This window comes from Notothenia rossii (genome assembly GCF_949606895.1).
Source record: "Notothenia rossii genome assembly, contig: scaffold_546, whole genome shotgun sequence".
NCBI lineage: Eukaryota > Metazoa > Chordata > Actinopteri > Perciformes > Nototheniidae > Notothenia > Notothenia rossii.
The window spans coordinates 800-15,000 of NW_027640262.1; the positions used below are offsets into that span (position 1 = coordinate 800).

The window sequence follows — 14,201 nt, forward strand, 5'->3', positions numbered from 1 at the left end:
GTGTGAGTGAGGTGTGTGCGTGAGATGTGTGAGTGAGGTGTGTGAGTGTGTGTGTGTGTGTGTGTGTGTGTGTGTGTGTGTGTGTGTGTGAGTGAGGTGTGTGTGTGTGTGTGTGTGTGTGTGTGTGTGTGTGTGTGTGTGTGTGTGTTGTGAGTGAGGTGTGTGTGTGTGTGTGTGTGTGTGTGTGTGTGTGTGTGTTGTGAGTGAGGTGTGTGTGTGTGTGTTGTGTGTGTGTGTGTGTGTATGTGTGTGTGTGTGTGTTGTGTGTGTGTGTGTGTGTGTGTGTTGTGAGTGAGGTGTGTGTGGTGTGTGAGTGTGTGGGTGAGGTGTGTGTGAGTGAGGTGTGTGTGGTGTGAGTGAGTGAGTGAGTGAGTGAGTGAGTGAGGTGTGTGTGTGTGTGTGTGTGTGTGTGTGTGTGTGTGTGTGTGTGTGTGTGTGTGTGTGTGTGTTGTGAGTGAGGTGTGTGTGTGTGTGTGTGTGTGTGTGTGTGTGTGTTGTGAGTGAGGTGTGTGTGTTGTGTGTGTGTGTGTGTGTGTGTGTGTGTGTGTGTGTGTGTGTGTGTGTGTGTGTGTGTGTGTGTGTGTGTGTGTGTGTGTGTGTGTGTGTGTGTGTGTGTGTGTGTGTGTGTGTGTGTGTGTGTGTGTGTGTGTGTGTGTGTGTGTGTGTGTGTGTGTGTGTGTGTGTGTGTGTGTGTGTGTGTGTGTGTGTGTGTGTGTGTGTGTGTGTGTGTGTGTGTGTGTGTGTGTGTGTGTGTGTGTGTGTGTGTGTGTGTGTGTGTGTGTGTGTGTGTGTGTGTGTGTGTGTGTGTGTGTGTGTGTGTGTGTGTGTGTGTTGTGAGTGAGGTGTGTGTGTGTGTGTTGTGTGTGTGGTGTGTGTGGTGTGTGAGTGTGTGGGTGAGGTGTGTGTGAGTGAGGTGTGTGTGGTGTGAGTGAGTGAGTGAGTGAGTGAGTGAGTGAGTGAGTGAGTGAGTGAGTGAGTGAGTGAGTGAGTGAGTGAGTGAGTGAGTGAGTGAGTGAGTGAGTGAGTGAGTGAGTGAGTGAGTGAGTGAGTGTGTGTGTGTGTGTGTGTGTGTGTGTGTGCTCACTGGTGATGCGGACGGCCTTGTCGTCACGGTAATCCTCCACGTCGGGTTCATCAATCTCAGACAGGAAGTTGTACTCTGGGTCGTCTTCATCATCGCACTCCTCTGAGACAGAAAGACAAGACATCACAGAGAGACATCACAGAGAGACAAAGAGACATCACAGAGAGACAGAGAGACATCACAGAGAGACAGAGAGACATCACAGAGAGACAGAGAGACATCACAGAGAGACAGAGAGACATCACAGAGAGACATCACAGAGAGACAAAGAGACATCACAGAGAGACATCACAGAGAGACAAAGAGACATCACAGAGAGACAGAGAGACATCACAGAGAGACAGAGAGACATCACAGAGAGACAGAGAGACATCACAGAGAGACAGAGAGACATCACAGAGAGACAGAGAGACAAGACGAGGTAAATAACGAAAAAAGGAAAAATAAATACATTTTGAAACTTCAGATTCAATATTTTTTAAATACCAAATTAGTTTAGATTTGTCTTCTCATTCCTAATGTTTTGAATAGTGCTAATATATTGTTTAAATTCTTGATAGAAATGTTCAACATTTGGTTTGGAGTCAGCCCATTTCTTTTGATAGATATTACATTTCCTTGAAAATACAATTATCTGCCCAAAAAAATCACAAATGACTTTACTGACCTTCGTTCTCCATGTCTGATGTCATCAGGCCTCTCAGCCAATCGGTCCACTCCCTGTCCTCGGGGGCGGAGCTGCAGTCGTACATGTCAGGTGTGATGTCAGGGGCTCGTAGCTCCGCCTCCAGTCGACCCAGCGGGACGTCCCTCAGCGTTCGCTTCGACCGCGTCCGACACGCCATCAGACCGGAGGACTCCGGCACCACCAGGGGCTGAGCAGAGAGAGCAGGGTTTACATGTTGTTGTTGTTGTTGTTGTTGTTGTTGTTGTTGATGTCCTGTCTCTAAGGGGATGTTGGTACCTGGAAGGGCTCCAAGCAGACGGCCAGCTCCTCCTCCACAGCATGAAGCTTCTCCAGGAACAAGCTGTCCGTCACTTTGGGGGGCGGGGCTCTGGGAGGAGGGGGCGGGCCCATCGGAGGCCGCGCCCTCAGACGCCTGGAGCGACTCCGAGACATCTGGGGATAACGCCTCATTAGCATATTTTAACTGTGTCAGCTGACTTGTCTGAATGTCCACAAACATCTTCTCACAGGAAGTGTGAATATGATGATCACCTGCCAGGGGCTGCAGCTCTCCTCCTCCCCTCGACTCAGACGACTGCCTCTGGGAGACGAGGCCGTGCTCTCCATGTCACTCTCTAGGAACGTCTGCAGAGAGAGAGAGAGACACAGAAAGAGAGAGACACAGAGAGAGAGAGACACAGAGAGAGACAGAGAGAGAGAGAGACACAGAGAGAGAGAGACACAGAGAGAGAGAGACACAGAGAGAGAGACAGAGAGACACAGAGAGAGACAGACACACAGAGAGAGACAGAGAGACACAGAGAGAGACAGACACACAGAGAGAGAGACACAGAGAGAGACAGAGAGAGAGAGAGACACAGAAAGAGAGAGACACAGAGAGAGAGAGACACAGAGAGAGACAGAGAGAGAGAGAGACACAGAGAGAGAGAGACACAGAGAGAGAGAGACACAGAGAGAGAGAGACACAGAGAGAGAGACAGAGAGACACAGAGAGAGACAGACACACAGAGAGAGACAGAGAGACACAGAGAGAGACAGACACACAGAGAGAGACAGACACACAGAGAGACACAGAGAAAGAGAGAGACAGACAGAGAGACACACAGAGAGAGACAGACACACAGAGAGAGAAAGAGAGAGACAGACACACAGAGAGAGACACAGAGAGACACAGAGAGAGACACAGAGAGAGACAGAGACACAGAGAGAGACACAGAGAGAGACAGAGACACAGAGAGAGAAAGAGACACAGAGACACAGAGAGAGACAGAGACACAGAGAGAGAAAGAGAGAGACAGACACACAGAGAGAGACACAGAGAGAGACAGAGACACAGAGAGAGAAAGAGACAGAGACACAGAGAGAGAAAGAGAGAGACAGACACACAGAGAGAGACACAGAGAGAGACACAGAGAGAGACACAGAGAGAGACAGAGACACAGAGAGAGACAGAGACACAGAGAGAGAAAGAGACACAGAGAGAGACAGAGACACAGAGAGAGAAAGAGAGAGACAGACACACAGAGAGAGACACAGAGAGACACAGAGAGAGACAGAGACACAGAGAGAGACAGAGACACAGAGAGAGAAAGAGACACAGAGAGAGAGACAGAGAGAGACAGAGGCACAGAGAGAGAAAGAGAGAGACAGACACACAGAGAGAGACACAGAGAGACACAGAGAGAGACAGAGACACAGAGAGAGACACAGAGAGAGAGACAGAGAGAGACAGAGGCACAGAGAGAGAAAGAGACACAGAGACACAGAGAGAGACAGAGACACAGAGAGAGAGACAGAGAGAGACAGAGACACAGAGAGAGAGAGAGACACAGAGAGACACAGAGAGAGACAGAGACACAGAGAGACAGAAACACACAGAGAGACACACAGAGAGACACAGAGAGAGAAAGAGACACAGAGAGAGACAGAGACACAGAGAGAGACACAGAGATAGACAGAGACACAGAGAGAGACAGAGAGAGAAAGAGAGAGACAGAGACACAGAGAGACACAGAGAGAGAAAGAGAGAGACAGAGACACAGAGAGAGAAAGAGACACAGAGAGAGAGACAGAGAGAGACAGAGGCACAGAGAGAGAAAGAGAGAGACAGACACACAGAGAGAGACACAGAGAGACACAGAGAGAGACAGAGACACAGAGAGAGACACAGAGATAGACAGAGACACAGAGAGAGACAGAGAGAGAAAGAGAGAGACAGAGACACAGAGAGACACAGAGAGAGAAAGAGGCACAGAGAGAGAAAGAGACACAGAGAGAGACACAGAGAGAGACAGAGGCACAGAGAGAGAAAGAGAGAGACAGACACACAGAGAGAGACACAGAGAGAGACAGAGACACAGAGACACAGAGAGACACAGAGAGAGACAGAGACACAGAGAGACAGAGACACAGAGAGAGACACAGAGAGAGAAAGAGACACAGAGAGAGAAAGAGAGAGACAGACACACAGAGAGAGAAAGAGAGAGACACAGAGAGATACAGAGAGACACAGAGAGAGACAGAGACACAGAGAGAGACAGACACACAGAGAGGCACAGAGAGAGAAAGAGACACAGAGACACAGAGAGAGAAAGAGAGAGACAGACACACAGAGAGAGACACAGAGAGACACAGAGAGAGACAGAGACACATAGAGACACAGAGACACAGAGAGACACAGAGAGACAGAGAGACACAGAGAGACACAGAGACACAGAGAGAGAGAGAGACAGAGAGACACAGAGAGAGACAGAGAGACACAGAGACACAGAGAGAGAGAGAGAGACAGAGAGACACAGAGAGACACAGAGACACAGAGAGACACAGAGACACAGAGAGAGAGAGAGACAGAGAGACACAGAGACACAGAGAGACAGAGAGACACAGAGAGACACAGAGAGAGACAGAGACACAGAGAGAGACAGGGACACAGAGAGAGACAGGGACACAGAGACACAGAGAGAGACACATTAGTAGAGAGCCTCAGTGTGAGCAGGGCAGCAGGCAATCAGCTGTGAGCCTCACGTCCTCTGCGGTCTCGTCTTCCTCTTCTTCATCTGGATGGTACTCTTCATCAGAGGAGTCTTCCTCCGCCAGCTGGATGTCCACGAACTGAGGAGCCTGAACGCATCACGAGGACAACAAACAACACCTTTAGAGAGCCTGAACGCATCACGAGGACAACAAACAACACCTTTAGAGAGCCTGAACGCATCACGAGGACAACAAACAACACCTTTAGAGAGCCTGAACGCATCACGAGGACAACAAACAACACCTTTAGAGAGCCTGAACGCATCACGAGGACAACAAACAACACCTTTAGAGAGCCTGAACGCATCACGAGGACAACAAACAACACCTTTAGAGAGCCTGAACGCATCACGAGGACAACAAACAACACCTTTAGAGAGCCTGAACGCATCACGAGGACAACAAACAACACCTTTAGAGAGCCTGAACGCATCATGAGGACAACAAACAACACCTTTAGAGAGCCTGAACGCATCACGAGGACAACAAACAACACCTTTAGAGAGCCTGAACGCATCACGAGGACAACAAACAACACCTTTAGAGAGCCTGAACGCATCACGAGGACAACAAACAACACCTTTAGAGAGCCTGAACGCATCACGAGGACAACAAACAACACCTTTAGAGAGCCTGAACGCATCACGAGGACAACAAACAACACCTTTAGAGAGCCTGAACGCATCATGAGGACAACAAACAACACCTTTAGCATTAGAGAGCCTGAACGCATCACGAGGACAACAAACAACACCTTTAGAGAGCCTGAACGCATCACGAGAACAACAAACAACACCTTTAGAGAGCCTGAACGCATCACGAGGACAACAAACAACACCTTTAGAGAGCCTGAACGCATCACGAGGACAACAAACAACACCTTTAGAGAGCCTGAACGCATCACGAGGACAAAAAACAACACCTTTAGCATTAGAGAGTCTGAACGCATCATGAGTACAACAAACAACACCTTTAGAGAGCCTGAACGCATCACGAGGACAACAAACAACACCTTTAGCATTAGAGAGCCTGAACGCATCACGAGGACAACAAACAACACCTTTAGCATTAGAGAGCCTGAACGCATCACGAGGACAACAAACAACACCTTTAGAGAGCCTGAACGCATCACGAGGACAACAAACAACACCTTTAGCATTAGAGAGCCTGAACGCATCATGAGGACAACAAACAACACCTTTAGCATTAGAGAGCCTGAACGCATCACGAGGACAACAAACAACACCTTTAGCATCAGAAAGCCTGAACGCATCACGAGGACAACAATCAACACCTTTAGCATTAGAGAGCCTGAACGCATCACGAGGACAACAATCAACACCTTTAGAGAGCCTGAACGCATCATGAGGACAACAAACAACACCTTTAGAGAGCCTGAACGCATCACGAGGACAACAAACAACACCTTTAGAGAGCCTGAACGCATCATGAGGGCAACAAACAACACCTTTAGCATCAGAGAGCCTGAACGCATCACGAGGACAACAAACAACACCTTTAGCATTAGAGAGCCTGAACGCATCACGAGGACAACAAACAACACCTTTAGCATTAGAGAGCCTGAACGCATCATGAGGACAACAAACAACACCTTTAGCATTAGAGAGCCTGAACGCATCATGAGGACAACAAACAACACCTTTAGAGAGCCTGAACGCATCACGAGGACAACAAACAACACCTTTAGAGAGCCTGAACGCATCACGAGGACAACAAACAACACCTTTAGCATTAGAGAGTCTGAACGCATCATGAGTACAACAAACAACACATTTAGAGAGCCTGAACGCATCACGAGGACAACAAACAACACCTTTAGCATTAGAGAGCCTGAACGCATCACGAGGACAACAAACAACACCTTTAGCATTAGAGAGCCTGAACGCATCACGAGGACAACAAACAACACCTTTAGAGAGCCTGAACGCATCACGAGGACAACAAACAACACCTTTAGCATTAGAGAGCCTGAACGCATCATGAGGACAACAAACAACACCTTTAGCATTAGAGAGCCTGAACGCATCATGAGGACAACAAACAACACCTTTAGCATCAGAAAGCCTGAACGCATCACGAGGACAACAATCAACACCTTTAGCATTAGAGAGCCTGAACGCATCACGAGGACAACAATCAACACCTTTAGAGAGCCTGAACGCATCACGAGGACAACAAACAACACCTTTAGAGAGCCTGAACGCATCATGAGGGCAACAAACAACACCTTTAGCATCAGAGAGCCTGAACGCATCACGAGGACAACAAACAACACCTTTAGCATTAGAGAGCCTGAACGCATCACGAGGACAACAAACAACACCTTTAGCATTAGAGAGCCTGAACGCATCATGAGGACAACAAACAACACCTTTAGCATTAGAGAGCCTGAACGCATCATGAGGACAACAAATAACACCTTTAGAGAGCCTGAACGCATCATGAGGACAACAAACAACACCTTTAGAGAGCCTGAACGTATCATGAGGACAACAAACAACACCTTTAGCATTAGAGAGCCTGAACGCATCATGAGGACAACAAACAACACCTTTAGCATTAGAGAGCCTGAACGCATCACGAGGACAACAAACAACACCTTTAGAGAGCCTGAACACATCACGAGGACAACAAACAACACCTTTAGAGAGCCTGAACACATCACGAGGACAACAAACAACACCTTTAGAGAGCCTGAACACATCACGAGGACAACAAACAACACCTTTAGAGAGCCTGAACACATCACGAGGACAACAAACAACACCTTTAGAGAGCCTGAACGCATCACGAGGACAACAAACAACACCTTTAGAGAGCCTGAACGCATCACGAGGACAACAAACAACACCTTTAGAGAGCCTGAACGCATCACGAGGACAACAAACAACACCTTTAGCATTAGAGAGCCTGAACGCATCACGAGGACAACAAACAACACCTTTAGAGAGCCTGAACGCATCACGAGGACAACAAACAACACCTTTAGAGAGCCTGAACGCATCACGAGGACAACAAACAACACCTTTAGCATCAGAGAGCCTGAACGCATCACGAGGACAACAAACAACACCTTTAGCATCAGAGAGCTTGAACGCATCACGAGGACAACAAACAACACCTTTAGCATTAGAGAGCCTGAACGCATCATGAGGACAACAAACAACACCTTTAGAGAGCCTGAACGCATCACGAGGACAACAAACAACACCTTTAGAGAGCCTGAACGCATCACGAGGACAACAAACAACACCTTTAGAGAGCCTGAACGCATCACGAGGACAACAAACAACACCTTTAGAGAGCCTGAACGCATCACGAGGACAACAAACAACACCTTTAGAGAGCTTGAACGCATCACGAGGACAACAAACAACACCTTTAGAGAGCCTGAACGCATCACGAGGAAAACAAACAACACCTTCAGAGAGCCTGAACGCATCACGAGGACAACAAACAACACCTTTAGCATTAGAGAGCTTGAACGCATCATGAGGACAACAAAGAACACCTTTAGAGAGCCTGAACGCATTACGAGGACAACAAACAACACCTTTAGCATTAGAGAGCCTGAACGCATCACGAGGACAACAAACAACACCTTTAGCATTAGAGAGCCTGAACGCATCACGAGGACAACAAACAACACCTTTAGAGAGCCTGAACGCATCACGAGGACAACAAACAACACCTTTAGCATTAGAGAGCCTGAACGCATCATGAGGACAACAAACAACACCTTTAGAGAGCCTGAACGCATCACGAGGACAACAAACAACACCTTTAGAGAGCCTGAACGCATCACGAGGACAACAAACAACACCTTTAGCATTAGAGAGTCTGAACGCATCATGAGGACAACAAACAACACCTTTAGAGAGCCTGAACGCATCACGAGGACAACAAACAACACCTTTAGCATTAGAGAGACTGAACGCATCACGAGGACAACAAACAACACCTTTAGCATTAGAGAGCCTGAACGCATCATGAGGACAACAAACAACACCTTTAGAGAGCCTGAACGCATCATGAGGACAACAAACAACACCTTTAGCATTAGAGAGCCTGAACGCATGACGATGACAACAAACAACACCTTTAGCATTAGAGAGCCTGAACGCATCACGATGACAACAAACAACACCTTTAGCATTAGAGAGCCTGAACGCATCACGAGGACAACAATCAACACCTTTAGAGAGCCTGAACGCATCATGAGGACAACAAACAACACCTTTAGCATCAGAGAGCCTGAACGCATCACGAGGACAACAATCAACACCTTTAGAGAGCCTGAACGCATCATGAGGACAACAAACAACACCTTTAGAGAGCCTGAACGCATCACGAGGACAACAAACAACACCTTTAGCATCAGAGAGCCTGAACGCATCACGAGGACAACAATCAACACCTTTAGAGAGCCTGAACGCATCATGAGGACAACAAACAACACCTTTAGAGAGCCTGAACGCATCACGAGGACAACAAACAACACCTTTAGCATTAGAGAGCCTGAACGCATCACGAGGACAACAATCAACACCTTTAGAGAGCCTGAACGCATCACGAGGACAACAAACAACACCTTTAGCATTAGAGAGCCTGAACGCATCATGAGGATAACAAACACCTTTAGAGAGCCTGAACGCATCATGAGGACAAAAAACAACACCTTTAGAGAGCCTGAACGCATCACGAGGACAACAAACAACACCTTTAGAGAGCCTGAACGCATCACGAGGACAACAAACAACACCTTTAGAGAGCCTGAACGCATCACGAGGACAACAAACAACACCTTTAGAGAGCCTGAACGCATCACGAGGACAACAAACAACACCTTTAGAGAGCCTGAACGCATCACGAGGACAACAAACAACACCTTTAGCATTAGAGAGCCTGAACGCATCATGAGGACAACAAACAACACCTTTAGCATTAGAGAGCCTGAACGCATCATGAGGACAACAAACAACACCTTTAGTGTTAGAGAGCCTGAACGCATCATGAGGACAACAAAGAACACCTTTAGCATTAGAGAGCCTGAACGCATCATGAGGACAACAAACAACACCTTTAGAGAGCCTGAACGCATCACGAGGACAACAAACAACACCTTTAGCATTAGAGAGCCTGAACGCATCACGAGGACAACAAACAACACCTTTAGCATCAGAGAGCCTGAACGCATCACGAGGACAACAATCAACACCTTTAGAGAGCCTGAACGCATCATGAGGACAACAAACAACACCTTTAGCATAAGAGAGCCTGAACGCATCATGAGGACAACAAACAACACCTTTAGCATTAGAGAGCCTGAACGCATCACGAGGACAAAAAACAACACCTTTAGCATTAGAGAGCCTGAACGCATCATGAGGATAACAAACACCTTTAGAGAGCCTGAACGCATCATGAGGACAACAAACAACACCTTTAGAGAGCCTGAACGCATCATGAGGACAACAAACAACACCTTTAGCATTAGAGAGCCTGAACGCATCATGAGGACAACAAACAACACCTTTAGCATTAGAGCGCCTGAACGCATCATGAGGACAACAAACAACACCTTTAGCATTAGAGAGCCTGAACGCATCATGAGGACAACAAAGAACACCTTTAGAGAGCCTGAACGCATCATGAGGACAACAAACAACACCTTTAGAGAGCCTGAACGCATCACGAGGACAACAAACAACACCTTTAGCATTAGAGAGCCTGAACGCATCATGAGGACAACAAACAACACCTTTAGCATTAGAGAGCCTGAACGCATCATGAGGACAACAAAGAACACCTTTAGCATTAGAGAGCCTGAACGCATCATGAGGACAACAAACAACACCTTTAGCATTAGAGCGCCTGAACGCATCATGAGGACAACAAACAACACCTTTAGCATTAGAGAGCCTGAACGCATCACGAGGACAACAAACAACACCTTTAGAGAGCCTGAACGCATCATGAGGTCAACAAACAACACCTTTAGCATCAGAGAGCCTGAACGCATCATGAGGACAACAAACAACAACTTTAGCATTAGAGAGCCTGAACGCATCACGAGGACAACAAACAACACCTTTAGAGAGCCTGAACGCATCATGAGGACAACAAAGAACACCTTTAGCATTAGAGAGCCTGAACGCATCATGAGGACAACAAACAACACCTTTAGCATTAGAGCGCCTGAACGCATCATGAGGACAACAAACAACACCTTTAGCATTAGAGAGCCTGAACGCATCACGAGGACAACAAACAACACCTTTAGAGAGCCTGAACGCATCATGAGGACAACAAACAACACCTTTAGCATCAGAGAGCCTGAACGCATCATGAGGACAACAAACAACACCTTTAGCATTAGAGAGCCTGAACGCATCACGAGGACAACAAACAACACCTTTAGAGAGCCTGAACGCATCATGAGGACAACAAACAACACCTTTAGCATTAGAGAGCCTGAACGCATCACGAGGACAACAAACAACACCTTTAGAGAGCCTGAACGCATCATGAGGGCAACAAACAACACCTTTAGCATCAGAGAGCCTGAATGCATCATGAGGACAACAAACAACACCTTTAGCATTAGAGAGCCTGAACGCATCACGAGGACAACAAACAACACCTTTAGAGAGCCTGAACGCATCATGAGGACAACAAACAACACCTTTAGCATTAGAGAGCCTGAACGCATCATGAGGACAACAAACAACACCTTTAGCATTAGAGAGCCTGAACGCATCACGAGGACAACAAACAACACCTTTAGCATTAGAGAGCCTGAACGCATCATGAGGACAACAAACAACACCTTTAGAGAGCCTGAACGCATCATGAGGACAACAAACAACACCTTTAGCATTAGAGAGCCTGAACGCATCATGAGGACAACAAAGAACACCTTTAGCATTAGAGAGCCTGAACGCATCATGAGGACAACAAAGAACACCTTTAGCATTAGAGAGCCTGAACGCATCATGAGGACAACAAAGAACACCTTTAGCATCAGAGAGCCTGAACGCATCATGAGGACAACAAAGAACACCTTTAGCATTAGAGAGCCTGAACGCATCATGAGGACAACAAAGAACACCTTTAGCATTAGAGAGCCTGAACGCATCATGAGGACAACAAAGAACACCTTTAGCATCAGAGAGCCTGAACGCATCATGAGGACAACAAACAACACCTTTAGCATTAGAGAGCCTGAACGCATCACGAGGAAAACGAACAACACCTTTAGCATTAGAGAGCCTGAACGCATCATGAGGACAACAAACAACACCTTTAGCATTAGAGAGCCTGAACGCATCATGAGGACAACAAACAACACCTTTAGAGAGCCTGAACACATCATGAGGACAACAAACAACACCTTTAGCATTAGAGAGCCTGAACGCATCATGAGGACTACACTTTCAGAGAGCCTGAACGCATCATCATGAGGACTACACCTTCAGAGAGCCTGAACACATCATCCTGTAACTCTAACTTCAGTTCATCTGCTAACTGCTAACAACTAGCGGCTAACTGCTAACAGCTAAGTGCTAACGGCTTAATTTGAACAGCTCAGTGCTGACGGCTTAATGCTAACAGCTAAGTGCTAACGTCTTAATGCTAACAGCTATGAATGACCCTGACAGGAAGTGAGTGCCCCTGACATGAAGTGAATGCCCCCTGACAGGAAGTGAATACCCCCCGACAGGAAGTGAATGCCCCCTGACAGGAAGTGAATGCCCCCCGACAGGAAGTGAATGCCCCTGACAGGAAGTGAGTACCCCTGACAGGAAGTGTCTCACCTTGTTGGCGTCGCTGGTCTTCTTGATGGGAGACAGGTTCCATGCTGGGATCACCTGAGAGGAGGTATGAAAGGTATTAAAGGTATTAAAGGGTTAGAAAGCTCCATCATGACATCACGCTCAGCACGGCCTCTCACCACTCCTTTCTCCACCACCTCTTTGAACTTGGCCCGGGTCATCTTGGGTTCCTGCAGGAGATAAAGACACATGAAGCTCAGCAGGCGAGCACAGGTGAATGAGAGCTTCTGATTGGACGAGAGACTCACGAAGGCGGGCACAGCCTCGGTGTCGTTGATGGCAGCTTTCATCATGGCCACCACATGCTCGTTAGTGATCACTTCCTGTTGGGAAACACAACCATTAGTGTTCTGATGGTGTTCTGATGATTCTGATGGTGTTCTGATGGTTCTAATGGTGTTCTGATGTTCTGATAGTTCTAACGGTGTTCTGATGGTGTTCTGATGTTCTGATAGTTCGAACGGTATTCTGACGGTGTTCTGATGTTCTGATAGTTCTAACGGTGTTCTGATGGTGTTCTGATGGTTCGAACGGTATTCTGACGGTGTTCTGATGTTCTGATAGTCCTAACGGTGTTCTGATGGTGTTCTGATGGTGTTCTGATGGTTCTAATGGTGTTCTGCAATGGTTCTGATAGTTCTAATGTTCTGATAGTTCTAATGGTGTTCTAATGGTGTTCTGATGGTTCTGATGGTGTTCTGCAATGGTTCTGATGTTCCGATAGTTCTAATGTTCTGATAGTTCTGATGGTGTTCTGATGGTTCTGGTGGTGTTCTGCAATGGTTCTGATGTTGTTCTAATGTTCTGATAGTTCTAATGTTCTGATAGTTCTGATGTTCTGATAGTTCTGATGGTGTTCTAATGGTGTTCTGATGGTTCTGGTGGTGTTCTGCAATGGTGTTCTAATGTTCTGATAGTTCTGGTGTTCTGATAGTGTTCTGATGGTTCTGATGGTGTTCTGCAATGGTTCTGATGGTTCTGATGTTGTTCTAATGTTCTGATAGTTCTGATGGTGTTCTGCAATGGTTCTGATGGTTCTGATGTTGTTCTAATGTTCTGATAGTTCTAATGTTCTGATAGTTCTGATGGTGTTCTGATGGTGTTATGATGGTGTTCTAATGATGTTCTGATGGTTCTGATGTTCTGATAGTTCTAATGTTCTGATAGTTCTGATGGTGTTCTAATGATGTTCTGATGGTTCTGATGTTCTGATAGTTCTAATGTTCTGATAGTTCTGATGGTGTTCTAATGATGTTCTGATGGTTCTGATGTTCTGATAGTTCTAATGTTCTGATAGTTCTGATGGTGTTCTAATGATGTTCTGATGGTTCTGATGTTCTGATAGTTCTAATGTTCTGATAGTTCTGATGGTGTTCTAATGATGTTCTGATGGTTCTGATGTTCTGATAGTTATAATGTTCTGATAGTTCTGATGGTGTTCTAATGGTTCTGATGGTTCTTCAGCAATGGTTTTAATTTTCTGATGTTGTTCTGATGGTTCTAACGTTCAGATGTTATTCTAATGGTTCTGATGTTGTTC

General features: G+C 46.6%; 1 protein-coding gene across 1 annotated transcript in view; it reads right to left on the reverse strand.

The window, feature by feature from the left end:
- Positions 1–917: 917 nt before the first annotated feature.
- The window catches only part of LOC307026877 (GON-4-like protein), a gene marked incomplete at its 3' end in the record, with an annotated part of 16,947 nt that continues 3,663 nt past the window's right edge, over positions 918–14,201 (reverse strand). Inside the window, exons 3-10 of the mRNA XM_079695020.1 lie at positions 12,910–12,984; positions 12,781–12,831; positions 12,644–12,697; positions 4,797–4,892; positions 2,304–2,396; positions 2,049–2,204; positions 1,752–1,959; positions 918–1,186 (exon numbers count right to left, since the gene is read on the reverse strand). Coding sequence (XP_079551146.1) covers positions 918–1,186; positions 1,752–1,959; positions 2,049–2,204; positions 2,304–2,396; positions 4,797–4,892; positions 12,644–12,697; positions 12,781–12,831; positions 12,910–12,984 — 1,002 coding nt within the window. The remainder of the gene's footprint in view (positions 1,187–1,751; positions 1,960–2,048; positions 2,205–2,303; positions 2,397–4,796; positions 4,893–12,643; positions 12,698–12,780; positions 12,832–12,909; positions 12,985–14,201) is intronic.